Source organism: Nannizzia gypsea, genomic scaffold (genome assembly GCF_000150975.2).
Source record: "Nannizzia gypsea CBS 118893 supercont1.2 genomic scaffold, whole genome shotgun sequence".
NCBI classification, from domain to species: Eukaryota; Fungi; Ascomycota; class Eurotiomycetes; order Onygenales; family Arthrodermataceae; genus Nannizzia; species Nannizzia gypsea.
Genome location: NW_003345200.1, coordinates 516068 through 542853, shown reverse-complemented (window position 1 = coordinate 542853; position 26786 = coordinate 516068). Strand labels below are relative to the sequence as shown.

Below are 26786 nucleotides of genomic sequence, written 5' to 3'. Positions count from 1 at the left end.
GCTTCATTGAATACGGCCAACGATGGCTCAATGCACAAATAGAGCAAGAAAGAGCAATACGAGGTATGAGATTATACCCCTCATCGAAAGCAGCGGTGCGGCGAGGTCTTTGACGAACGACGAGAAAAAGATCCGGTCAGTAATCTTCTACCTATCAAATGTAAGTATTGTTCTTGGGCGACAGATTGTAAGGAGCTCATTTGCTTTCCCCTTTACTAGGTTGGATAGATCGCATATCTTTTCTTCACGTTGATATATTTCAGGGAATACCCTGGACCTTTAGCTGGCATAAACCAAGCACGAGGATGCTGACTTTAGGAGTTTCGACCTGTTATTTAGGAGACTTCGAGGTTCATGGTTCAATAGATCGACGGATTGGCATGCCACCATAGCTAGCGCAGCAGCGACTACCATCGACTACCATCGAATCCCAAAGGGCCAAAGCCCTTCACTCGAAGAAATCTCCTTGTGGTATATGAAAAATTGATACCAAGTAGTTATCGACATTGCTACGAAATTTGACATAATTGTAGGAGAGTTACTCAAACTCTTCAGATGTGCCATATTGGGCTGGTATTTGATCGTACCCTGTAGTCGCGGGGTTATAGCTAGCATGTGTTCGTCGATAAAAGGAACTAAGGGCTTCAGTGACTGGTCCTCTATCCTTTAGAGTACAATATAGCGGTGCTTGAAGTGGCTCTTCAACTTGCATCTATACACTATACCCGCGTCTAAAGTAGACATAAGTCCCGGATGGTATACACATCCACATTCTCCTGTGCTTGCTTCTACCCAACCTACGAGTCGAAGTGGCACCATCAAGAGCGACGAGACTGGTTGAAGCAAGCAGTTGGGGTATTATGAACTCCATAATTGGGTATTGCCATAACCTGCGCCCAGAATATCCACCGACTGCACCCCGGCCAGGGGCTATGAATTATTGAGAGTCGCTGAGCTGGAGGCTACGGTAGTACCAAAGGCAACGGAAGACATCCTTAAAAACACAAGTAAACCATCCCGGCGAAGACAAGTTATGTTGTGGTCTGCCTAAGAAGAGACGATGTTGATGTTTCGATCCTAGTCTTTGCAATCAGCGACTATCTTTCGCTAGCCGCGCGCACGGATGGCGATAGTCTGATTATAATTGGATATTTACACGCCACTGCGTTTAGCATCAGGTGATGCATCACATGACGCTTAGTCATCCGCGAGATTTTCCAGCGCTAAAAACTTCCTCGACTTCTTCGTTTTCTTCCTGCCTCAGCTCTTTCTCTCCCCACCAGCCGTTTCGACAACCTCATCGCTCTCGACGCTGCCGCATCTACAGATCCTGAGCCCGCATCCCATCGCCAGCTCGTTAACTGCGTGTGTCAGACCTCGATTGCCTCCTTTACTGCATCCCTCCACGTCTTCTCGCTGCTCTTTGCCGAGTCGACCTCTTGGTTCTCCTCATCGCTCAGAGAAGCCACTCTGCAGGATTGAACACCTGTCTATGTATTCGCCCTACGAAAACGCTTCCGAACACTACCTGCCGCTCGCGCTGCAACCTTTTCGCCCTGTGCGAAAACCTTGTAGTGTCCATTCAAGATCCTGTGGTTGAAACCGCCAACACACACTCGTCACCCGTCAGCATCCATCTCGATATCAGAAACGAAGGATCAGTCCAGGCACCGTCGTTTCGCTCTAAACACAGCTGCTTCTTTGTCGTTACTACGCATGTCGTGTAGTAGTATCCGTCTCTCTCCTCATCCTCTCTCCGCGTTTGACTCAACTCGCTTAAGCGTATAAACAAACTATCCTACCAGCAATATGGCTAACATCAACATTCGTCGGGTATGTTATCAAGTTCACTTCTTATTTCTTGCAGGTTGAAGGAGAAACATCATTCTAACATATCTACCTCTTGAATAGGATATTTCCGACCCCTTCTACCGCTACAAGATGGAGCGTCTCCAAGCCAAGATCGAGGGCAAGGGCAACGGTATCAAAACTGTCGTTGTCAACCTGAACAGCGTTGCCCAATCACTCAGCCGCCCACCATCATGTACGTTCCCGCACATTCCAAACCCCTTTTATTGGCTGCACAGGTAGAGCTAATGCACATCAGATTTGATCAAGTACTTTGGCTTCGAACTTGGAGCCCAGGCAAACTCTAAGCCAACTGATGATCGTTGGATCATCAACGGTGCCCATGATGCCCCAAAGCTTCAGGACTACCTGGACGGTTTCATCACCAAGTTCGTTCTCTGCAAGAAATGCAAGAACCCAGAGACCGACGTCGTCATCAAGGATCAGTCTATCATCCTTGACTGCAAGGCTTGTGGTGAACGCTCGGATGTTGATCCCCGTCTCAAGCTTAGCTCCTTCATCTTGAAGAATCAACCAAAGAAGGGAAAGAAGGATAAGTCAACCAAGAAGTCTCGCAGAGAGAGGAACAAGGAGAAAGGAGATAAGGCCGAGAATGGAGAGAACGGAGAAGCAAACGGTAGCCCAGGAGACAGCAATGGCTCTGATATGGGAGATGAGAATGGTGACATGGGTGTTGACGCTCACAGCGATGACGAACTTACTCGTCGAATCAAGGCGGAAGCCGAGCAAATCGAGCACAACGACGACATCGAGGACGAAGAGTGGGCCGTGGATGTTTCAGAAGCCGCCGTCAGGGCCCGTGCTCAAGAACTCCCCGATGATCTGAAGCGCACTCTCGTCTTCAACGATGGCGACGGTGACGAAGATGGTGAAAACGCAGTGGCTAGCTCGTATGATCAGTTTGGAAGCTGGATCATCGAGGAGGCTGAGAAGTCCGACAAGGGTGCCGCTGGTATCAGCGATGTTGACATCTACAAGAAGGCCAAGGAGTTTGGGATCGAGTCCAAGCACAAGACCCTCTCTGTCTTGGCCCAGACCCTTTTCGATGACAACATTGTCAAGCAGATCCCAGTTCGTGCTGGCCTCTTGAAGAAGGTAAGCTCACACTTCATCTTTAAATGTCTTTTTCCAGTACTAATAATGCCTGTAGATGATTACTTCCGAACGCCACGAAAAGGCCTTCCTTGGAGGCACTGAACGCTTCGTCGGCAAGGACCGTCCAAACCTTCTTCCAGTGGTGTCTTCTATCCTTCTTGCCTACTACCAGCACGACTTGGTTTCCGAGGAGCTGCTCAAGAGCTGGGGAAGCAAGGCCAGCAAGAAGTATGTTGACATCGCTACCAGCAGGAAGGTTCGCAAATCTGCCGAGAAGTTCCTCGAGTGGCTCGAGACTGCCGAGAGTGAAGATGAGAGCGAGGAGGATGATGAGTAAAGCATCACTGTTTGCCTACTCCATCACATTCTCTAAAGCAGAGTAAACAAGTACTCGATCCACTCGTTTCTTTTACTTTCCAAAATCTCCTCTCTTGCCAAAATGATTTTCGGTTGTTTTTGTTTCCTTTTTCCGGATGTACCCAATTTGTCACGCCTCTCATCTATGTTTTGAATTGTTGGTGATCATTCATTAGTTGTATGCCTTAAGATTGTATGTTGCTTCAAATTCCTATTTGCAATACTACACTCGGTAGTCGTCACCATTTCGGGTTTCATCGATACAAAGATTCTCTTCTCTCTATCTAGCTATACTTTTAAACCAGTTACTTTGCTTTCAATCACCTATCCCTCGGCCTTAGCTATATCGCCGTTAAAGATACGAATTAACCTGTAGTATGTCTCAAAACACAGGCGTAGCAAACCTCAAATTGCCAGCTTCCCCATGCGCCTGGTTTCCTAGCAACCGTTCTAGTTCATGGTTCATCTTTCCTGCAAGAGCCCGCAGCTCCTGGTTCAAACCTAGGCTAGCAGCATTTTGGTTGCCATGATGCCTTGCTCTAGCCTGTGCACAAGCCAACCAGGCCAAGTCTGAATTCCAGCCGTCCATAGCCCGAAGAGCTCGCTTGGCCTCCTTCAGAGTCCCTTTGCTCCATCTAGTTTCACTATCAGTATCTTCATCGCTCAAGGAACCATCGGTATTCCCATCCTCCTTCCATGTATTAGCGGGAAATAACTCTGGGTGGAAAAAGGTTATCCAATCCGCTAAAGCATAACAGATCTCATCCCCTATATCAGCGGGTAGGGTGACATGCGACAGGATAGTAATATATAGCGTCGTAAGTGCTTTCCAAAGAGAATGATGACGTGTAAAAGATTTGGTGATATTGAAGGATGTCCGAGGCAGTGGCTGACTGGGCTCGTCTATTACCTTAACAAGCCCTGCAGATGCACTGCTGCCAGACACATCTGCATCTTGTATTTGCTTTTTCGCCAATTGCTGACGTTGCCGTTGTACTGATTTTTCTGCATCTTCTTTAACCTGGGTCCAGCAGGATTTATAGAGGCGCTTCCATCGAGGGAATTCATGCTCGATCCTGGAGGACATAAAGTCCCCTGCCCCTTTGCACATTGTCCCGATAGCGGTGCAGGAAGCAACAGTGACGAAGGTTTCCTCTTGAATACCAGAGTCGCTTATCTGGGCTTTGTTTTCTTTCAATGATGTTGAAAGAGCTTGGGATTCCCCGCCGGTTTGAGCTGGTAGTGTAATCCTTGCACTCACGGATGGCCACAGGTCATTGATAAGGGGCAAGAAGGTTTTCTCGTTCTGAGATAAGATAGGGAGACCACGCGTCAGTATGGATAGAAGGGACCGTCGTAAGAAGGGGGAAGGGGAGGAGAGATGCGGTGGTATGGATTTTATAATGTTTAATAATAATGTGTGAGGTTTGCTCAGGGGCTTTTCTTCGGGTTCTTGGGGTTGTTCAGACTGATCAGCCTGGGAGTTTATTTCCATTTCATCGTCTTCACCAGTCTGTTTGTCAGAAAGAGATGACCACGGCTTTTTTGGATGTGGTTCTAGAGGTTCAAAGCTATCCTCTTCAATTTTTAGTTCTCTTGAACGTTTCTCGCGTCTTTCTTTGAACCACGCTGCTATGGTGGAAACCGATCGAGGTTGTGCTGGCAATCTTCGCTGTTGGTGAATTGTGCTTTCATCCTCATTTGATATTGCAAGAAGTGCAGGTTGTTTTGCACCTTCATCCACAATAGCTCCCAGTACACCAAAGAGAAGTTCAACTAGTTTGGGGTATCCGTGGAATGCATCTAAAACAGCAAATATAGAGCCAATTATATCATCCAAATGGGGGATCAAACGAGAGCCGGAGAGCTTTATCATCATGAGGAGAACCTTAGGGGCTTGAGGCGAGATGTCGAAGGTATTCAGCTTCAAAGCCACGGAGTTTATCAAGTAGTCAACATTCTCAATCACCAATGTGCTTGCGTCGGGATAGTTGCAGGATGCAGTGACGATATTAAGGCAAGTCATTGCGTGATTCTGCAGAGCTGGATTACTGGATCCCATCAGTTGCAGGATCGGGTAGAGTGTATCGATTAATTCGGGTCGGAAGGACTCTTGAAGCTGTCCTGCCTGTAAGGCAACCGCCTCTAGTGCGAGGGCGGGTGTACGCCAATCATCCGAGTCGACGTTTTGTAGGTCGGTTAAGATTGGCAACGCTAATGAATAAATCTCTTCTATTAATTGCGGTCGTGATGTTGAGGAGAGCTCGGAGTCAACGTTTAGAATGTCATCTATCATTAGGGTATCGGGGGATGCGCTTTTGAGAAACGATAGCGTGAGCCAGAGCGATGACACGAAAGAATCTCCTGGCGACCGATAAAGCTTGTTTAGCATAGATTTGGTCATGCTGAGCGATAAATCAGCATTCGATAGTCTAGATATCATAGTTTGAAGTTCGAGTAGGGTTTCCCTCTGGCTTTGGCGTTCGAATATTACCGGCTGGAAAGTATTCGAGTGACTCTGGCCAGTAAGACTGAGGGCTTCCGGCCTGGCATCGATAGGAGGTCCTAGTGGCTGCAGCGGCCTTTGCGAAGACATCAATATGGCAGATATACTGTCGTGCAGACTTGATGTCATCGTATCATCGAGGATATCCGATTTAATTTGAGTATCCGATAGTGCCTCAAAAGCCGTGGATATCTGCCTTATGACTCGGCTTTTAGCAGCATCATCGGCAGATTGCATAACCCGTGGAAGTGCGACTATCCAGGAGTGTAAGTTGGATTTGAGAATGCTAGAGACGGTTTCCGAGGACGTTAACAGGTGCTTCAAAGAACGATATGCCTCGTCGTCATCTTTCTCATCAGCATGGTGTGCTAGGACCACAACAGTTTCAACCATCATTGACAATGAGTCGGCAAGCGAGTTTGGACAGTCCTCAATTACCATTAAACATAGACCAAGGAGAGAGTGACGGACTTCATCCTTTTCATGGTTTCTGAGCCGAATTACATGTGAGAGTGCTAGCTTGATCTGTGAGGTTGTTGCATTTAACCATGACTTATCAAGGACAAGGGGCCCAGTATCGGTGGTAGTGGGCATCTCATCAGTTGTAGAAGACACAGCCAAATCATTCAGGACAAATTTAATGTTCATCGTCAGTCCTTCGAGACAGGCGCACAGAAGCTTATATGGCCTGCGCTGCTGGGCGGTACCGCGAAGAACCTTCGTCAGAGAGGAAACTGTACGAGGCAAAAGACTAGCCAGCACCACCCGGTCCGTGATACGGGACTGTAGCGAGTTTAAGGCGACAGCAGCTGATTTCTGGATGTCGTTCGAGGCCCCGTCGACAACAGCTTCCAGCAGCACATACACCGTTTGGTCTATAATAGTGGACGGCCCAATTTCATTGAAGATAGAAGCTGCCGCAGCGGGACCATGTAGCACACGGCACATGGATGACACACAGTCGAAAGCTGCAACTATAAGCTCCTCTGACCGTGGTCTACTCGGGGTTGAAGTTCCCTGGCCCTGAGCTTGTGCGGGCGGCCCACCTGAAAGCAGAGTCATTAGAATGAGAAGCTGCTTGCCTAGCTCGGCAGAGAGCTTCGAACGCCATCCTTTTTCTATCAGGATCTGTAGGCATTTCAGAGCTAACTCGACACATTGTGCTGAGATACGCCGGCTCTCATTGAATATTTGAGAGAGTGGGAAGAAGGAATATTCAGCAAGCTTCTCATCTAGTCCATTATATGACACGACTTCTTTCAGGGTCTGATATAGGGTATCTAAAGCTCTGAGGACCTCATTTGATGACGCCAGGTTCCCCTTAAATTTTAATGTGATGGAGCTAAGCTCTACACATGGTGGGCGTAGCTATAGCATTGTCAGCACCAGGGCACACATTCAATAACATACAGCACGGGACGTACCTTTTGAAAAGTCTTCTGACGTATGTCCTCCATCACAGTCTACTTTCACATTATCCTGCCTCCTGTCATCTTGTAGAGCTTGATACATCTAAGCTTGTTGTTTGTTCGCCTTCTCGTCGTTTTCCTGGTGGACGTTTGAAATGCTGACTAATGAAATAACACGTGACTGTTTCCTAGTGGGCCCGATAAAACGCGTAGTTACAATAGCAAGACTCCTCAACATGTTTTCAGTGTTTCTTTAATATGTTTCACTTTTCAAGATATTTTTCCAACGGCCTATTTAACTATACCAACGACTCCAGGTTAAATCTTTAAAAATGGGGACTATATTTTTAATATAGATCGATATATAACTGGTTATATTACAAAAAATTGTGAATTGGTCGCAGGTTTATAAATCCGCAGACGACAGAATTCTTTCCAGGCCATGCTCCCTTGACCGACGCAGACGATCCTGGGACAGACAGTTTGGCAAATGCACCAAGTGGCCTCGCTGAACCCAGACAAAAACCATGTATTGGATACCCGCAATAGCAACTGCAACCACGCTGATTAGGGCGGGCCATCCGAATTGATCTGGGTGGAAGAATATGATAGTTGAGATATAGGAGCATATCTCAAAGAAGCTTTGCCATGCAGCCTCAGTTGACGAGAACGCACCCCGAGCCTTTGCTTCAACGCCCTGGAGACGAGTTGTATCATTTTCAGTCAGCTTGAAACTGTGCCTGGTTATTTATCTGGCAGCGAACTCAACTCACCTCCTGAACGATGAGATCGGCACACAGTTCAAACCCTCTCAGCCCTATACGGCTGAGAATTGTGCCGCCTACAAGACCAGATGCTGATATAAAAGGGTAGTCGGCGAATCTCCAAAAGATAGAAAATCCAGCTCCTAAGCAGACAATCTGCCAGTTAGCTAACCACAAGCCAGCCCGAGTTGGCCATATTCTTCCCATCAGCCAGGGCGCAATCCATGTGGCGAGCACCTCAAATATGACTGATAGGGTCCTAGTAATGGCAACATGAGCTGAACTGTAGCCTGCGGCCAGAAGCCAAGTGACCATCTGGCCACCGAATGATAGAACCGTGAGGTAGAGCAACGCGCCGGCAAAGGATGGGAGGAAGACAGCGTGGTGGAAATAGAAGTTGAAATCTGATAGAGCTTTCTGGGTGATGTTGCGGCAAGAGCCCCAGATACGGATAACGAAGCTGTGTCTCTCCGATGCCACGTTGGGGGGTATATTACTGGAAATCCCCTTTGGTATCTGCAACTCGGGCACATCATAGTATACCTAAGATTCGATGGTGAGATAGATATCCTGCGTCATTATTCAAATTAAGGCATCGTACCCTGGCTATTGCAAAGTATTCAAAAACTACCGAGCATGTGTTCATTCCGAGATTGACGAGAATGGCTGTCTTTGTAGATATGCCGTCTATTAGGGCAATGAAGAGAGGCCCAAAAAGTTTGCAAATCAGGTCAATCCGCCTCATCTGGGCATTCATCACTAATATAAGCAATAGTTAATCATATTAGTTAACAGTTGGATGCTCTCAACGGCTAGGGAGTTACACGGTGGTTGCATACTTGTCAGACTTGCGTGGTCCTCCCCGGCAACAACCACCACCTATCATAACAAGTCAGTATCATCTTATTAGCTATACAGGCTGACCATCACATACCCAGTCTCTCTCTACTGAGATCATGTTTGTAATGGAGCATAGCTTCTCCACGCAGGCTAAAAGGGCCAGGATCGCCAGCAAGTAAAAATCGCCTTTTTGCATCGTGGGGATATCACTCGCCAGCAGGTAAAAGATGACGCACGATGCAATCACCACAAGCCGCTGCCATACTAGTTATAAGTGATGAGATCTCAGTCACTCAACAGTCCGGGCAATCATAACCAGTTAACTGATTAACTACCATGTTGAAGCAATGCACTCACCGATGGAAGAGCGAACCACCCTGAGCCGCTCACCCGTGTCTATATAGTGTCCCACTGCCGGCGCAAAGAGGATGGTCGCCACACCACGAGACAGCGCATAGACAGACATGGGCAGCAGAGTATGTGGATATATCGATGCTAGGTACAGGACGGCCCCGAACTCGAAGACGCGAGAGTTCCACGTTGACAGGAAATGCGAGATGTAGAGACGGGAGGTGGTCCTTTCATGAACCCGATGATGCTCTGCCTGACGAGAAGCTGAGATACCACCGGTTTCTACATGAGGGATCAGAGAGCTGCTCTCGTACACTCCCAGCTGCTCTCCCGAACTCGCTACTGCCATCGTTGGGGATACCTTATTTGCGTCGCCCAATTGCTCGGAGAAGTAAAGCTCTGTCCTTAGAGTGAGATTGTTTTCTAATTCTGGGTATGTATCCCCTAGCCACGCCTAGTACTCTGTATCCTTGAAAACCAGTTAGGAGCGCTTCGGGGCTTATATTTAGTGATCTGATAACTAGATCTAGAACTCGAACCTAGCGTTGGGATGATGGTAACCAATTTTCTATAACTACCTAGTATTCTCTTCATTAGAAGCCCTAGTACCTGACAATTTAATACTATAACTAGTTGTGGCAGTTAACTAGCCCAATTTCTGTAACTAGTTATTTGTCAGTGTCAAAATCTACCAACTACACGAAAAGGAGTGAGTGTACACTGATGATATGAGGCAGATATGAAGCTTCTGACAGGAACTTAACCAGGCGAAAGAAATGTTTTAAACTCAATAAGTAACTAGATCGGCCCACTCGGCTACATATTTATCCAAAGTCCGTAACTAAAAATCATGTCTCATTTTGCGGGAACTAGTTATTTGAATAATCAACTTATTTACACTTGACGCGGTTTTTCATATGACAATCCAAGAGACACAACAACCACTTAAACGACCAACGCAGTCAAGAAGCGGCTTGGACGTTTTACTGCTTTTCCTCAGGTGCACGCATGCCATGAACACTTCCGATACTTCCAAGAAACTGGTTGCCGGAGCTTGTGTTGTTGTGCTGGGAGCCTCCGAGAGCGTTGAATTGATCCCCACTTCCTGAGTTGGTGAAAGAGTAACCTGAGCGCTGTTCCTCTGGCACAGAGGGCTCCATCTTCGACAGGTTCTCGACAGCTTCGTCCAGTTTCTTGACGTGAGGCTGCATTGCTTCTTGGATGGCGTTGTCCTTGGCCATCTGGCAAACGTCCTTCATCATGCCAACCACCACGGATTCCACCTTGTGTCCCTGGCGTTTCACGGCCGTGGTGTATCGTTCGTACTTGGAGGCAGCTGGTGCTCGCGCAACGTCCCTGAACAAGTCCTCTGCGATGTTTGCATTTGCGCTGCAGGCACCTAGTGCTCTCTTGGCCGCACTAGAAAGGTCCCGTCCGTTTAGTGCGTCATTGGTAGCTTGAAGGGCATCCGTGATGAGTGGAAGCCCTTGACCGGCTGCATGGAAGGCCTTTCGAAGCGTCGTGTCATTCTCGGCGCGTTTGTAGAACGCCGCAGCGCTTTCGAGAACTTCGATCGTGGTAGAGATTAAGCTGGAGAGGTCGTCGGCTGACATCTTTGCACAAAAGGGGAAGACTGTTGCAAACGGATATTGCGAAGGAGGAATCACCAGTTACGGTCTTCAAAGTGAGATATCTGGTTGTTTTCTTTGCTTTGCTCTTTGCCTTGCTCTTTGCCTTGCTCTTTGCCTTGGGCCAGCTATGGACGAGGAAAGTCAGCTCTATATATACCACAAGGCTCCTCACCATATGATGCATATGTGGGTGGTAAGCGCCGGGCCACGCATTGAATTACCTACAGACACCAACAATCTAAAATCCTGCTATATATGGAAAGGCCATCATGCAAGCCCATGGAAGGCTCCAGCCTCGTCGGCGCTTCATACAAAGGAGGAATCTCACTCGTCAGTCGCATCTCCGCGGCGTCGCAGTCTAACCATGCCATGAAACGATAGGTATAGAAGGTCGAGGTTAAAGTTGGCTATCTTTGGCTGCAGATGACCACTAGATCGTTAAAAGGACCAATCCGATAGAATACGGCGGACTAAATGAACCATGGGCTTAAAAATATTGTTCTACCACATTGACTACATATAAGCACGTCGGGAAGCTGAAATAACTTTATTACTAAGAGGAATAAGACTATATTGTTAGCTAATAATCACGCCTTTATTTACTAAGCTACTTTTCTCTGTCCATTATAGAGTAGTGAGAAGTAAAGAGAGTGTAAAAAAAGTATAAAACAGAGTGTAGGGGAGAGGAAAAGGAGAAGTTAGGCTATAGGCTTAGAGAGAGAAAAGAGGGTGCCCCTAAGGGAATAGGTGCTTAGGTAATATGTGTAAAATATCGCCCATTTATTAAAGTGTTATTTTCAATAGCATTATTACTATTGGCTACGTTGCATTAGATCGTACAAGTTAAGAACGAATTTTGACCTCATGGCTAATTTAGTCTGCCGCACCAAACTAACATCTACATACAGAGTACATCCAAGTCTTATAGACCTGGTATTAGCTGGTTTATGAGTCGCTTAGAGAAGATGTCAAATCATCTTCGAGATTTTCTACACGTCAAGAGCATGCATTGTATTATCCCGGTCAGCGCATTGCTGGCAAAGAGCAACAACCACTTATGTTTGATGTATGACATATTTAGACGCCGTTTGTGTTTTGTACCAGGGACCTTCATACGTGCTATTCTTACTTTTTGATCAGGCGATGATGGTAACCTCGTTTGAAACCTCTTGTAAGTATATTTCATGATAAAGTAACGCTTTCGACAAGCCTAATTGGCGATACCCAGCTAGCCGCCCATAATCTTTTCAGCCTTGCTCTCCGTCGTTCATGCATGATTGGTGGCTACACATCTGCTCGCATATATACCCATCTTCAACCGAGACAGCGACTGGATTTCTTTCTTTTCTAATATATAATACCACATTCACACTTACTACTGAAAGTTCTCTTTTTGACAACCGAGACAATGGCGAGACCCCAGTCGTCTAGGGGAGATACCTACGAGAATAAGGGCCTTGGAGATCAATTCAACACTCCAGGCGGCACCCAGTACAACTATACAGGCTCTAACACAACCGTCAATAACTATCATGGTAAGGATGAGCATTATTGATAATTTTAATATGGTTCCTAACGACATGGCGAATATCTAAAGATATTAAACCGCCGAAGGCTTTACAGGAAAGATGCCTCGAATCTTTGCGCTTTTCAGGAATAGATGATCGGCTTAATAGCATGGAGGACGCTGCGGAGGGTACCTGCGAGTGGCTGATTCAACATAAGAAGTACAAGAACTGGGCTTCCCGAGATCGGAGTTTACTCTGGATCAAGGGCAAGCCTGGCTCTGGAAAATCGACCTTACTACAATACGCTCTTAAAAATGCCGAGAAGACACCCAATATTGGAGAAAGCAATCCTATCTTTCTCTCATTCTTCTTCTATGACCGCGGTAATACCGAACAGAAGACGCCACTTGGCTTCTTCCAGTCACTCCTTTATCAGCTCCTCTGCAAGGCTCCCGATGCTATGGGTGAACTTCTTACTGCGTTTGAGGAACGGGAAAATAAGGGGGAACACGGTGTAATGTGGCACTGGTATCAAAAGGAGCTGCACGCCTTGTTTGAGTCTTCCCTTCGGGATATTTTAAAAATCCGCCCAATCTGGCTATTTGTCGATGCGCTGGACGAATGTACTGAACCAGACATGGCTATGTTTATACAGAAGTTGAAGCTCGGATTCCAACAACTACCACCCACTAGTTTACCATGTCGCGTATGCTTCACTTCCCGTCAACACTCGTTCCAAAACCAAATATCTGACCTGGATGTCGAATCGGAAATTTCTGTGGAGAGCCACAATGGAAGAGATATTTCTACCTATGTGACGTCTAGGCTTTCCATCGCATCTATGCTTTCGATTGCTGAGAAGAAGGCCGTTGCGGAAAAGATCACGGAGCGCGCCCGTGGAATTTTTATGTGGGCTCGTCTCGTTGTGGTAAGAGTTCTAGAACTTGAGCCTTATGAGCCTACGGAAGCGATAGTCGAAGAGATTATGAATACCTCTCAAGATCTATACGACTTATACGCAAAACTTATTGAGAAAGTGAAGGGGAACCCAGGTTCCCTAAAGCTGCTCCAATGGATTTGCTTTGCTAAGCGGCCCCTGTCTCTAGACGAATTGCGATGGGCTATGGCCGTAGATGCTGATATAAAGAGTCCATATCGGTCATTAAAGGTATGTAAGAATACGACCTATTATACATCCAAAAATCAAGTAATAGAGGGGAGGGTTAAAACTTATAGCTGTGGGATTACCGAGGTTATACAGTTATCTACGGGACCAATCGTACAGTTTATCCACCAGTCAGCCAAAGACTTTTTAGTTGAAAAGGGTCTATCGCTTCTTGACTGCAGCCGGATCCCTGGGGGTAGGGATAATGCAATAGGACGTGCACACTATCAAATATCCAGAACCTGCATACGCTACTTATCCATGGAAGAGGTTGCTCAGTCGACAGTCGGCAAATCTAGATTTAGTTATTCACTAACCGACAGGTTTATATTAGCGTCTAGGTTTCCCCTACTAGAGTATACGTGCTCGTGGATATCACACGTACAAAAAAGTGATGCACAAGGGGTGCCTCAAGATGACCTGTTAGACTATTTCAACTGGCCATCGGAGGGTATTGTTCGAACATGGGCACATTATCACTGGGTTCTGGATCGAACCCTGGAAAGCTATCAGGGCCATAGTACTCTGTTACATTTAATGGCAGAAAATCGTATTATTGGCCCCTGCCGGGCGATTCTGAAAAGGGCAGACGAGGAGAGCGTTGATATCACTGCGACAGATGGCGACGGTCGTACGCCGCTTCATCTTGCTGCCGCTTCGGGGGATGATACTATTGTTGAGCTGCTCCTTAGCACGGGCAAGTTTGATGTCGAAGATCATACCTACCTACACCTACGCCCGGTCAGATGGCTTATGCGCAAGAAACTACCTAACCCGTGCAAGGATGATATCAATACAGCAGATATGGGTGGACAGACCCCACTTTGGCACGCCATTTCGAGGGGGCATGCGGCTACAGTCAAACTCCTTCTCAATCAACGCAAAATTGATGTCAACAACGGTAAACCGCCGCCACTATGCGAGGCTGCTCGGAAGGGCCGTGGAGATATTGTCAAGCTACTTCTAGAAACTGGCAAGGTCAATATCAATGCACAGGATATGGATAACCAAACAGCTCTTCACTATGCTACCGGCCAATCAACAAAGTCTCCAGTCAAGGTACTTGATACTAGCAAGGTTAATACCAATGCACGGGATAAATTTAGCAGGACAGCTCATCACTGTGCTACCAGCCGTTCAGCAGCGGCCATAGTCAAGCTACTTCTTGATACTGGCAAGGCTGATATTAATGCACAGGATAATCACGGCAATACAGCTCTTTATAATGCTACTTTTCGTCAGGAAGAGGCCGTTGTTAAAGTACTACTCGAAACTGGAAAGGCTAATGTTAATATTAAGGATAACGATGGCAACACTGCTTTCTATACTGCTATTATTATCAAGTCCTGGAGTATAGTTAAGCTGTTGCTTGATACTGGAAAGGTTGATATCAATATGCAGGGTTATGGCGGCATAACAGCTCTTCACCGTGCTACTAGTTATTCAACAGAGGCTATAGTCAAGCTACTTCTTGATACCGGCAAGGTTAATATCAACGCACGGGATGATTTCGGCTCGACGGCTCTCCACTATGCCATTGACCGTGAACCAGAGGGAGCAACTATCTATCAAATAGAAGCTATAGTAAAACTACTTCTAGAAACCGGCAAGATTGACGTCAATATACAGGATAATGATGGCGAGACAGCTCTTCACTATGCTACTTCCCTTCGAGAAGAGGCCGTTGTTAAGCTACTGCTCGAAACTGGCAAGGCTCATATTAATATCAAGGATGATAATGGCAACACTGCCTTCCATACTGCTATTTTTCGCGAGTACTATGGTATAGCTAAGCTGTTTCTTGATACTGGAAAGGTTGATATCAATGTGGAAAATAACTTCGGTGACACTCCACTCGAGGTGGCTATCGAAGAAGGGCGAACGGATCTGGTCCATCTGATGCGCGACATTGGCTCTCTAGACTTAACCTGAGCTTACATCTAGGAAGTCAGCTTACCTGAGAGCTTTGATCTGGTGCATAAGGCATACATAGTCTTAGGCTTGGGGGTGGCGGGTTTCTCCTTTTCTTCCTATCGTCTTCTAAGTTTGATATTCTTCAGGGATCATGTACAGTACCTTTATGCGAGTTTAATTAGTGTTTTACTGACTGTCTGTTTACTCGGCTTCACTGTTGCGCTGACAGAGACTTAAAAGGCGTCCTGCTTGCCAAACTGGTGTCAGATCTATTGATGGAACATGGACCATGAGACATAAGACAAAAAGGCCTATCTACCCCATGTCAAGAAAGTGCGGGTCGGAGGATGACTAATCTAATATATGTTATATAATATTTGTTATGATAAGAGAGTTTGAATCGCCAAGATGCACGTGACTCTATTAGTCATCAGTTTCGGCGAACATATAACGCGACATCGCCATCGGCGTGGAGAAGACACTTTCGTGTTCGCCAAACTGTTAGTGGCAAGACAGAGATTTCACGGAGATGAGATTCGGCACTGTATGAGAATCTCAGCTATAAAAAGATCAAAACTCCATGTATTTAGCAGTTCTGTAGATTGAAATACATACGTCTGAAAAGTGCAATCTCCATTGTAAATGAGATAGTTCGATATAACGTTCGCCAAGTCAAGCTACTCAGCAACCTCCGCCGTACGATCCAAAGGATTCCTTACAATATTTGGTTTAACGGCGCCAAGTCCTAGTTTGCTGGTCTAATACTTCGTTACGTAACTTAACTTCTCTTAACTAACAAAATTTACTCGTTTGATATCAACTTGTGTGTGACTCGGAAATCACCACCTGAAGAGGGAGTTTGATTCACCAGCAGGTGTCGATTGATGGCATCACCTTCGACTGCCCAAGGTATTTTACTCTTCGCTTTCGGTGGTTCGAGTCTCCCATAAACATAAACATAAAACATAAACAATAATGGTGCACGCTGCGAGAGTCGGCGTCCTCGGCGGCGGCCAGCTCGGCCGTATGCTAATGGAGTCTGCAAACCGCCTGAACATCCAGATGAACATCCTCGACGCGGAGGCAGCGCCGGCAAAGCAGATCAGTGCACGCGATACCCATGTAACAGGCTCGTTCATGAATCGTGAGGCTGTCCGTAAGCTGGCAGAGGTCAGTGACGTCCTGACTGCCGAGATCGAACATGTCGATACCTTTGCGTTGGAGGAGGTACAGTCTCTGGTCCAGGTCGAGCCCAGCTGGAAGAGCATTAGGATCATCCAGGATAAATATGCACAAAAGGAGCACTTGGCCAAGTTTAAGATTCCCCAGGCAGAGTATCGGGAGATCCGGGAGAATCGTCCTGAGGAGCTGGCTAAGATCGGACAGGAGTTTGGATATCCGTTCATGCTGAAGTCGAAGACTGGTGCTTATGATGGGCGAGGTACGTTGGTTCTTATCTATTTAACTGTTGCTCTTGCTACAAGTTTGCTGACTTGTTGTGCCTAGGTAATCATACGGTAAAGGGTGAGGCCGACATATCTCCTGCTTTGGAGGCTTTGAAAGGCAGACCCCTTTATGCAGAGAAATGGGCCAATTTCAGGATGGTAGGCTTAAACTATCTTGATATCTTTCGCGAGACGAGCTAAATCTGTGTGTAGGAACTGGCTGTTATTGTGGTCAAGACAAAAGACACTGTTCTTTCCTATCCCACCGTCGAGACTGTCCAGGAACACTCGATATGCAAGCTTGTCTATGCACCAGCACGAGGTGTCTCAGAGCAAATCAATGAAAAAGCTCAAGAACTAGCGAGAAATGCCGTTGCTGCGTTCGAGGGCAAGGGAGTCTTCGGAGTCGAGATGTTCCTCTTGGAGGATGACACGCTACTACTCTGCGAACTGGCCAGCCGGATTCACAATTCAGGACACTACACTATTGAAGGATGCGGCCTGTCGCAGTTTGATACCCATCTACGAGCGATCCTCGACCTGCCTATCCCACCACAGAGCCTGCAGCTACGACAACCATCTGTTATGCTTAACATCCTAGGCGGGTCTGCTCCGGACTCACACCTAGATATCGCACGGCAGGCTCTGTCGATACCGAACGCCAGCATCCATCTGTATAGCAAGGGAAATGCCAGACCAGGACGCAAGATGGGCCATGTCACTGTGACAGCCTCGACGATGCATGAAGCTGAGGCTACCATACAGCCGTTGGTTGAATACGTCAACGGCAAATCGGCAGCCTCTGTAGCTCCTTTGGCCACACCAAAGCCTCAACCGACAGTGGGTGTCATAATGGGATCTGACAGTGATTTGAAGACCCTTGTTCCTGGATTGAAGCTGCTGCAGGAGTACTTTGGCATCGTACCGGAGGTCGACATCACCTCTGCTCACCGTACCCCTGAGTACATGGCAGAGTATGCGGCTTCGGCAGCGTCTCGAGGCATAAAGGTCATCATTGCTGCTGCTGGCGGTGCTGCCCATCTTCCCGGAATGGCTGCTGCCCATACATCTCTTCCTGTCATTGGTGTTCCCGTCAAGGGAAGTGCTCTAGATGGTGTGGACAGCCTTTACAGCATCGTACAGATGCCCAGAGGTACGTCCCTTATTCCCTACCATAATGTAATAATTATTGACTTCTGACTTGTATTAGGTGTCCCTGTTGCCACGGTCGGAATCAACAACAGCATAAACGCTGCTCTCCTTGCTGTGAGGATACTGGGTGCTTTCAACCCGGCCCTGCGCCAGAAAGTCGAGGAGTATGCAAAGACAGCGAAGACCGAGAACCTCGACGTCAAGGGGGTTAAGATGAGAGAGATCGGATGGGAAAAGTACTTTGATCAGATGGAAAAGAAATAAACTGGCTTAAACGACTAACTATGAAAATGAATAGACGCTGATATATAGCTCATGTTACGAACAAAATCTCAATGAACTATCACCACCAACGCTCTCGTAACGATATGCCACTTAGATTCCAGTACAACACTATCTATGTAACCGTCTATCTAACGATCTTTTAACATCTTCTACCTCTTCTTTCGCCTTGTAAGCCCATTATATGTCCTGCAAAATAACAAAACATACGTATTCACGTGACGCAATCGGCCTTTTCCAACCCAAAGATCGAGGAAGAAACAGAATCGACACAGCAAAAGCCACAAGAAGAAGAAAGGAAAAGGAAACGAGACTTCTATCGGGTTTGTTATAAGAGAAATAAGGACAAACGAGATAGTCAACGGAAGCTGTTGGGCTTCTGCGAGTTTGTCACGCATGATGGCTGCAAATGGCGCTGGAACGAAAGGTATGGGCTCATCGCCAACTGCGTCATCGCGGAGGTTACATGGGAGAAGGATACAAGACTAACAGTTGACGATACAGTGCTGAACCTGCCTGCGAGCACCGATCCCAGCTTCGTCGATGCCTCTGGATACAAGTTTAAGGAGAAGGATTTCAAGTCCGGCAAAGTCAAGGTGAAGAAGGCCGCCGCAAAGCTGCTGAATGGCCTGGCAGAGCAGAGTATGTGTACATCACCGTGATCTTGATATCACTTACTCTTCACTTCAGACTAAGTAAGGACCCTTGCTAATATCTACTACTAGACTCCAAAGACGATCAAGACACCCGAGGCTCGTCGTCGCCTATCCTACCCGAGATGGACGCGCAGACGATGGCAGCCTTTCCTACCGGCAAACCAAGAGAAACCAAGCTCGAGACCGTGATATGCAAGCACTGCAAGAAACCAGCCCTTAAGCAGGCTGCGGCAGAACATATACGTGCATGTCTGAAGGCAAAGCAGGAGAAGGCTCGGAAGAAGAAAGAGGCTCGAGAAGCAAAGCTGACCAAAGACAAGCCCGTGGATAAAGAGGGTACTGAAGACGCCGAGGGAGAAGTCGTTGCCATGAAGGGACAGAAGAGCGCGAAGAAGAGCGCCGGAGACGATGCGAAGAAGGGGAAGAAGCGGAAAGTTGACGCAGATGAAGACAAGGAGCCGAAGAAGAAGAAAAAGAAGGACGAGCCGAAACCCAAGGTGCCGAAGCCCAAGGGGCCGGTGGACGTTGAGAAACAGTGCGGTGTTATACTTCCGAACGGCGCTCAGTGTGCGAGATCCCTGACCTGCAAGAGCCATTCTATGGGTGCGAAGAGAGCTGTTCCTGGACGGTCTCTCCCGTATGACATGCTGCTGCAGGCGTATCAGAAGAAGAACCAGGCTCGCCAGCAGAGTATGTTTCGTGTACTTGTATCTCTATTGCATGATGCTAACTGCCTTATAGAAGCTGCTATTGACGCAAACGCTCCTATCCACGACGACATCGACGGCAACGGCCCCATCGACTCGGACGAGGAGAAAGATGCAGTTATGGCTGGACTGGCTCGATCTCGTCCTCAGCCGCTGGTCACTCACCCGCTCATGTCCACCCAGCGCAAATACCATCTGATACGGATGAAGGAGATGTTCTCCCAAGCTCTTGGTGGTGGCGGCGGCGTAGGAGGAGGACTGTTCTCTGGAGACTCCATCTTCTCCGGCCGCAGCATATTCTCACGCTCAGAGTCACCTCCCTTTCCGTCCTCTAGCGTCGGTAACCCGGCAGATAGCTCTATACAACAGCCCCAGGACGGCTCGAGGAAGTCTTCCCTCTCGCAGCAAGCAGCTCAAAACCGGACGGCCCAGTCAGCAGCAGCAGCAGGAGCAGCGGTAACAGCCGTCTCGGCCAAACCTGTCACGGCATCTTGACCATCTTTAGGATATATTCTTCACTTTCTCTTCTTTCAACCCGGCGTTAGGACTGCATCGGCTTGGTATATCATCATCACTGGGAGCGCTTCGGACAGCGACGGGATTCGTTTCATCTTTTTTGGGACTTTGGTGTACATGTTTGTGTTTTGGACGAAGGCTTTTATGATACCCGCAGAGACGCTCGATGTACGAATATTCATGAACGCAATATAGCTGAATACTACTCTCGTTAGCAATAATATAACAACACTCTGTATACCATCGATCATGTCTATAGCTGTTTTAATACTGTTCGTCCTGCTGGTAGAGAAGCAGAAGAAAAAAAGCGACTCCGGCGTAGATAAGAAAACGAGCTTTGCTGCCTGCGCCATCTTTCTTCCAAGCTCCTTCAACTATCACCAACATCTTTTCTTCCACACCTCCAAACAGACAGGACAGACGCCCTCGAACCGCCGCAAAGGCAGACCTCCCTGCACCCTACAGCCTCAGTAAAGCTTCTCGTCTTCCTAAAAGCAGCATAAGAGCAGCCATACCGTCCAGCGTGCCCGTGAACTACACCTCTCGACGCCACGTCGCGAGACGGTGGCCTCAAAATCCTCCCTTCGATCCTCGCCCGCGCAGCATTCCTTTGCCCCAGAGACCATGGGGAATTCAGTTCCTGACATCGATGCGATCGGGATAAAAGCAGAGCCGCACCTGGCAGACCAGTTCCGGCGCGAAGTGGCTCATCTGCTGGGCCGTTCGTCGCTATCTTTCCCCGGCGCGCAGCCCGTCAGTTTCGCATCCCATCATATCCGCGAGCTCCAGGAGAAGGACTACTACGTATGCGAGAAGACGGACGGCATACGATGTCTGATGTACTTTGCGCGAGGAGATCCAGACTCGGATACGCCGGAGATTCACTACCTGATCAATCGCAAGAATGAGTACAGGTTCATACCAGGCCTACATTTCCCCATGCCGGACGACGATACCTTCCAGAGCTTCCATGTGGACACGCTGGTGGACGGCGAGCTGGTCAACGACACGTACGAGGACGGTACAGAGCAGCTGAAGTACCTGGTATTCGACTGTTTGGTGCTGGACGGCACGAGCCTGATGCACCGTACTCTAGACAAGAGGCTGGCATATTTCAAGGAAAAAGTGCTCAAGCCGTATAACGCCATGTACAAGAAATTCCCCGAAGAGAAGAAACACCGGGTCTTTGCCGTGGAGGACAAGTCAACGCAGTTCAGCTACGGTATTGAAATGATGTTTCGAGAGATCATTCCAAAAGTCAAAAAGATACATGGCAACGATGGCTTGATCTTTACATGCCGCAGTACGCCGTACAAGATCGGAACGGACGAGCATACGCTGAAATGGAAGCCCCCAGAGGAAAACAGTATTGATTTCCGTCTAAGGTTGGAGTTCCCTTCCCTAGAGCCGGACTCAGAGGACGAGGCAGATGGTATCACCGACGCGTATCCGGACTACGACGCTCTACCGACCTGCCACCTCTTTGTACTGCATAACAGAGGGGAATACCGCCATTTTGGTTTCATGCATATCACCGAAGCGGAATGGGAGGGTATGAAAGCATTGCAAAAGCCCTTGGACGATACCATCGTTGAATGCACACAGGACGAACAAGGTAGATGGAGATATATGCGGTTTAGAGACGACAAGTCTGATGCAAATCATATCTCGACCGTAGAGAAAGTGCTTCAAAGTATCCAGGATCGGGTAAGCGAGGCAGAGCTCATCAGCTCTGCGCCGGCTATCAAAGCAGCGTGGAAGAGGAGACAGGCTATGGCTGCAGATGAAGAGGCCGCCAGACGGAGGGGGGTGCATAACGGCATTTCCAACGGAGCCGGAGCGAAGAGGAAATACGGCGAGTAATACAATACAATATCCTCCCTACTGGCGTCTTCTTTTACCCTTGGGTTCTGTGTTTACGAATCTCTTTTCTCGGAGCTCTCCTGGCTGTCTGTATCTTGCAATCTTTGCTTGTCAAGATATTCCAGGCGTGGTGGTTTTCTCACATGGTTTCTTAGAACTTGTATAAATAAGTCTGTTACGGCGCGGTTCTTTTTACTTATTGTTACCTTCAATATCCTGTACACGAAACCAGGTTGTCTATATACGCCTGGTTCTACTTTTGGTTCACAATCATTTTAGGTGTTGTACGCTGGGAAAATACGGGGGAGGAGAGGGTGTCAAATTTCATAATCGTTTCTATCTTATTCCCTTTGACGCTTTGCCTACACATGCTTAGCTAGGCAGCAAATGAAGGCAGAACGAGACAATAACATGATTTAGGTATTCTAAATACTGGATTAGCTTCAATATTCAAAATCGTCATCTACGGCTCCCTTGGCCGTGTTAGATGCGACACTCTCCTGTTTTCGATACATTTCCGCAACGGCCTTTGTAGTAGTGGCTTGATCAGGCTTTTTATCTTCTCGCGCCTTGATGTATCGTGGGAAACGAAGGGAGATACCCTTGGCGGTAGAACCGCCGGTGCTGCCCATCACTTCGTCACTGGCAGCACTATATCTAGGGCTGAGAGTGAGGTCAGCAGCCTTGACCTCCCAGACAAACTTAGGCTCGAACCAGACGTCTGGCTGGTCCTTGGGAACTGTCGAATGAGAGTAGAATGGCTTTGGTTTGTCAATAACAAGTGGGCTGAGGGTTTCGTGAAGTTCCTCAAGCAAAGCTTCAGAGAAACCTGTGCCAATGTTGCAGATTGTTTCGTAGTTTTGCGTCTTGGGGTTGTATGCAGCAAGCAAGAAAGCACCGTACACTGAGGTACGTTTGCCGCGACCAAAATATGCGCCGAGCACGACAAGGTCGAGGGAATCACCTATTCCAGCAAGATAGTCCTTTTTGACCTATTGATCAAATACGTCAGCTAGGCGTCTGAAGCTATAGATGTTAGATAACTTACTTTAAGCCAGTTTCTACTTCTCTTGCTCGGTTCATAGCCACTGTCTTCCGTATCCAGCATTTTTACCATGAGACCCTCACAAGAAGCTTTCACACTCTCGTCAAGCATGGTCTGGATTTCCTCCAAATCACTAGTGTTTCCGTGTTGAGCGAAAGCAAACTCTCCCTCAGTTGGTACAAATGCGCCATGTAAGAGGGCACGTCGTTCCCTGAGTGTCTTTTTGACAGTAGGCTATATATGGTCAGTATCAACCCATCCGTAAGGTATGAAAGCAACTCACCTCTCCATTCAAGAAGAGCAAGTCAAACGCAAAGACGCAGACTTTAACCTTGATATCTTCCGATTTCACATCCTTCCTCTTTCTAGTCATGAGTTGCTGGAAGGGGAGAACTTTTTTGTTAACAGTATCCCAAGCTACTGTTTCACAGTCCACAACGAAACTATGAGTGCCGGGTTTAACCCATGTTTCCAGTTTCTCGAGGATATCCGGATACTTCTTTGACAAGTCTTCAGAATTTCGAGAGAAAATAGCACAAAGGCCTTCGCCATCCTTTTGAAGAGTCGTAGAGGCGGCTGGGTAGTCCTTGATGGTGTCCCGAGAGATATAGTGTATCTGTGCTCTCTCACCGTCATATTTGTACTCGCAGGTGAAATGCTTCCCTTCAAACCGGTCAAGCACTTCACTGATGGCTTTGGTAGGTTTCGCAAGCATGGGTTTCAGTGGGACACCAGGTTGCAATTTGCAGTTGTCTGGCAGATTGAATATGCCATGTTTAAGCATAGCAGGAATGATCACTTCATATGATGGGAGTTCACTATAGCGAAGCGTTAGCTTGTATATCGCACTGACCTTACATGGAAATTTAAGCGTACCTGTAGACACTTTTGAGAATATCTTCTCCCTTGGCAAGTTGATCCGTACTTGGAGCCTTTCCACCATTAATCTCAGCCTCGTGTGCTACCATTGCATGGGCCAAAGCAACGAGCACAGTTCTCTCAGCCAGTCCAAGCCGAAGTTTACCTTCCAGGAATCGTACGATGAACTTAGCCTCGCTGGCACCACCCCTGTCTTTTGTGATATCAATTGCTTTGGCTCCCTTCCCAGTCTTGTCGGCATCAGCAGCAGAGAGTAGTTTTTTAATACCAGCAATCTTTTTATCCTGAGACCCCGTACCATGTGTCTTTGCAATGGCCAGAAGTCCCTCATGCACACCTCGCACAGTTAATGCTTTAGGCTTAAACATGGTGGGCTGGTTTGATCGACTCTTTGCAGCAACAAGTCCTAGGTCTCCGATTTCATTTTGATCTGCCTTGATGACTGCAAGACTGCGTCCAGTTGATTCACCAATAGATTTCATGATTAGAGACTCTCCAATTCCGAGTTCAATTCCGGCATAATCTGCCGCTAGTTTGTTTATCATCAACTGGACGGTGGAAAGTAGATCATCTGGGGTAAGACGCAGTACTTGGCGCAAGAAAAGTGCGCAATGGGATAATATGATAAGGCGTTTTGTAGTCAACTCGATTTGTGAGAAGGTGGTGCAAAGCGCCGCATAGGGAACGGGGTCTCCAGCTTTCCAATCAGGGTATAGATCTTTAGGCTTGGACGTGAGAGTACTCTGGACTTGTTTCCGTTGTTTCGCCGCAGCCTTCTTTTTCTGCTGGACTTTGGCAGGTTGTTCGTCTACATCATCTTCCTCAATATCTGACGCTGAATTCTCTTCGGCGGAGGATAACTCTGGTTCAGGCTCTGATTTGAGCTTCTTCGGCGATGGGCTATCTTTAGCAGCCGCCTTACTACGGCCACCATTACCAGGGCTCCTCTTTTTGGGGCTGGACTTTGGCGATCTCCTCCGACGCTTTGTAACAGGTTGTTCATCCGACTCCTCACCGTCTCTGGCTGCTGCTGTCTCCTTTCGTTTCTGTCTGCTAGTCACAGGAGAAACCGACTCACTTTTCTCACCACCAGACAATATTTCTCCATCTACGTCCCCGTCGTCAATTGGAGGTGGAGTGCGCTTGCTTCCGGCACGGCCAACCTGCTTCCGAGGTGTTTGGGGAGCCTGGTCCACAGATTCTTCATCTCCATCTTTAGTCTCGTCGTTCTTAGAGCTACCACTTGCCCTTGATGAAAACGCGAGGGTTGATTGCTTTTTTGGCGCCGGGTTGCTGTTGGAGCCGAAGAATTTCCTGCAGGCGCAAAATCGTCACTGATATTAGCTATGCGAAATTGTAATAAGGGACTGTGTGTACGTGTATCGCTCCAAGAAACCACAGAGGCGCAGCATGTCAGAGCATATAGCTATACTGACCCACGCACCAAAGTGTTGATTGAGGGTCCCTCACATACCCTAGTGTTGATTGCTTCGAGCCACCAGATTTTTGAGCCATGATAGCAGATATGGAGGTTATATTGGTATATAATGTTTGACTGTACTGAATTGGATTCCTTTGAAACCGGTAGAAAAATAGTAAAGGCCTTGTTCGCGCAACGTGTCGGGAATAAATTGAGGCTGAGAAACTCATAGAATCAAAGATAAATCTGGGTAGGAGAAGGCAGAGTAATAGGATAAGCTAGTGACAAACTAGGTGGAAGAGCGGTAAAGGCGGTGCTAGAGGCGATTGCTGGTTGAAGTCGAGGGAGGATATCAGAGGCTGAGTCGATATACCATTTTGGCGCAAGGGCGTCGCGCAGTATTTATCTGTAAGACAACCACCATGCAAGTGGTGCCTGGCGCGGTGTGGGCCTGGCTGACTCCTTTGGCTAGCCTGTCCAGGGGAGAGCTGCTGCCTGCCGACGAGGGACCGGGGGTAATGTTGGATATGGGAGATTGCGCCGTGTTATATACGAAGCTGATATTCGGTCTTTCTATTACACGCGCGAAAGTTAGAACAAGCGCGTCGCGTTAAGATTCACGTGACCTGCTGCCTGGCGAATACGAGAAAAGGGCTTCTTCTTCTATTAGTAGGGGGAAGGTTTGTATTTTTATGTCAAGAGATGGATCCTTGGCTTGAGATCTGCATTTTGATTAAGAGTTATAATATACGATCATTAAAAAAGACATAAGGACGGAGTATGTGATATGGAATCATGTTAAATGAGTTGCAACTCCGTACAAGATTGGATGTATGGAGTTGAAAGGGAACAAAGTCCTTGGTTAGAATAATTTGGATTCCAAGTACCCTGAAAAAAAAAAAGTTCAATTCCATCTTAGAAATAACAAAAGCAAATTCCAGTAAAAGTAGATTCCGTCAAATATTCAAATATCCATGAGCCTGGAGACAACTTTGCGCTCCGTGTACTGTGGCCACTCGTTCTGCGTGCGACTAAGCTTCCTGCTTTACTCTCATGACCCTAGAGTTGGGTGAGGCTTTGGCCTGGTTGAACATTTCGTTAGCTGCTGGGGTAGGAATAGGTGGAATGCCTGGGATGGATGGAAGGCTTGGAAGGGATGGGAGGCCAGGGATGGACGGAAGACTTGGGATAGGTGGGATAAGGGAAGTGGCCCATGGAGGAATGGCAGTAGGAATTGCAGTTGGGACAAGAGTAGGGATGGCAGTAGGAATCAAGGTAGGAATGGCTGTTGGGACTAGGGTGGGAATGGCCGTGGGTATTGGCAGGTTTGGCAGGCCAGTGGGCAATCCAGTAGGGATAGCTGTGGGAACCCAAGATGGGATTGGAACAGATGGAATAGGTAAACTGGGCAG

At 47.5% G+C, this 26786-nt stretch overlaps 11 protein-coding genes across 11 annotated transcripts in view; 6 read left to right on the top strand and 5 right to left on the bottom strand.

Moving 5' to 3' along the window:
* Nucleotides 1–22: 22 nt before the first annotated feature.
* MGYG_02199 (hypothetical protein) lies at nucleotides 23–487 on the top strand (the record flags this gene model as incomplete). Its single annotated transcript, XM_003174620.1, has 2 exons — nucleotides 23–135; nucleotides 340–487. The coding sequence occupies 2 exons, from the start codon at nucleotides 23–25 to the stop codon at nucleotides 485–487; spliced, it is 261 nt and encodes an 86-aa protein (XP_003174668.1).
* A 1322-nt stretch (nucleotides 488–1809) lies between these two features.
* MGYG_02198 (eukaryotic translation initiation factor 5) lies at nucleotides 1810–3301 on the top strand (the record flags this gene model as incomplete). The annotated part of the gene is made up of 4 exons (XM_003174619.1): nucleotides 1810–1833; nucleotides 1912–2044; nucleotides 2108–2964; nucleotides 3020–3301. The coding sequence occupies 4 exons, from the start codon at nucleotides 1810–1812 to the stop codon at nucleotides 3299–3301; spliced, it is 1296 nt and encodes a 431-aa protein (XP_003174667.1).
* A 402-nt stretch (nucleotides 3302–3703) lies between these two features.
* MGYG_02197 (HEAT repeat protein) lies at nucleotides 3704–7284 on the bottom strand (the record flags this gene model as incomplete). Its single annotated transcript, XM_003174618.1, has 2 exons — nucleotides 3704–7195; nucleotides 7252–7284. The coding sequence occupies 2 exons, from the start codon at nucleotides 7282–7284 to the stop codon at nucleotides 3704–3706; spliced, it is 3525 nt and encodes a 1174-aa protein (XP_003174666.1).
* Nucleotides 7285–7642: 358 nt separating this feature from the next.
* On the bottom strand, nucleotides 7643–9540 carry MGYG_02196 (hypothetical protein; the record flags this gene model as incomplete). Its single annotated transcript, XM_003174617.1, has 6 exons — nucleotides 7643–7933; nucleotides 8010–8543; nucleotides 8602–8759; nucleotides 8840–8879; nucleotides 8935–9104; nucleotides 9198–9540. The coding sequence occupies 6 exons, from the start codon at nucleotides 9538–9540 to the stop codon at nucleotides 7643–7645; spliced, it is 1536 nt and encodes a 511-aa protein (XP_003174665.1).
* Nucleotides 9541–10174: 634 nt separating this feature from the next.
* Nucleotides 10175–10804, bottom strand: MGYG_02195 (SesA protein; the record flags this gene model as incomplete). Its single annotated transcript, XM_003174616.1, has 1 exon — nucleotides 10175–10804. The coding sequence occupies one exon, from the start codon at nucleotides 10802–10804 to the stop codon at nucleotides 10175–10177; it is 630 nt and encodes a 209-aa protein (XP_003174664.1).
* A 1426-nt stretch (nucleotides 10805–12230) lies between these two features.
* On the top strand, nucleotides 12231–15427 carry MGYG_02194 (ankyrin repeat domain-containing protein 28; the record flags this gene model as incomplete). The annotated part of the gene is made up of 2 exons (XM_003174615.1): nucleotides 12231–12357; nucleotides 12420–15427. 2 exons carry the CDS (start codon nucleotides 12231–12233, stop codon nucleotides 15425–15427), a joined length of 3135 nt encoding a protein of 1044 aa, XP_003174663.1.
* Nucleotides 15428–16384: 957 nt separating this feature from the next.
* Nucleotides 16385–18270, top strand: MGYG_02193 (phosphoribosylaminoimidazole carboxylase; the record flags this gene model as incomplete). The annotated part of the gene is made up of 4 exons (XM_003174614.1): nucleotides 16385–16850; nucleotides 16916–17013; nucleotides 17068–18007; nucleotides 18065–18270. 4 exons carry the CDS (start codon nucleotides 16385–16387, stop codon nucleotides 18268–18270), a joined length of 1710 nt encoding a protein of 569 aa, XP_003174662.1.
* A 417-nt stretch (nucleotides 18271–18687) lies between these two features.
* On the top strand, nucleotides 18688–20146 carry MGYG_02192 (hypothetical protein; the record flags this gene model as incomplete). Its single annotated transcript, XM_003174613.1, has 4 exons — nucleotides 18688–18715; nucleotides 18793–18930; nucleotides 19014–19634; nucleotides 19686–20146. The coding sequence occupies 4 exons, from the start codon at nucleotides 18688–18690 to the stop codon at nucleotides 20144–20146; spliced, it is 1248 nt and encodes a 415-aa protein (XP_003174661.1).
* Nucleotides 20147–20791: 645 nt separating this feature from the next.
* MGYG_02191 (mRNA-capping enzyme subunit alpha) lies at nucleotides 20792–22030 on the top strand (the record flags this gene model as incomplete). The annotated part of the gene is made up of 1 exon (XM_003174612.1): nucleotides 20792–22030. The coding sequence occupies one exon, from the start codon at nucleotides 20792–20794 to the stop codon at nucleotides 22028–22030; it is 1239 nt and encodes a 412-aa protein (XP_003174660.1).
* A 443-nt stretch (nucleotides 22031–22473) lies between these two features.
* Nucleotides 22474–25469, bottom strand: MGYG_02190 (DNA ligase; the record flags this gene model as incomplete). Its single annotated transcript, XM_003174611.1, has 5 exons — nucleotides 22474–23022; nucleotides 23079–23309; nucleotides 23359–23893; nucleotides 23952–25268; nucleotides 25429–25469. The coding sequence occupies 5 exons, from the start codon at nucleotides 25467–25469 to the stop codon at nucleotides 22474–22476; spliced, it is 2673 nt and encodes an 890-aa protein (XP_003174659.1).
* Nucleotides 25470–26405: 936 nt separating this feature from the next.
* MGYG_02189 (hypothetical protein) overlaps nucleotides 26406–26786 on the bottom strand; it is a gene marked incomplete at both ends in the record, with an annotated part of 927 nt that continues 546 nt past the window's right edge. The window contains one exon of the mRNA XM_003174610.1: nucleotides 26406–26734. Coding sequence (XP_003174658.1) covers nucleotides 26406–26734 — 329 coding nt within the window. The remainder of the gene's footprint in view (nucleotides 26735–26786) is intronic.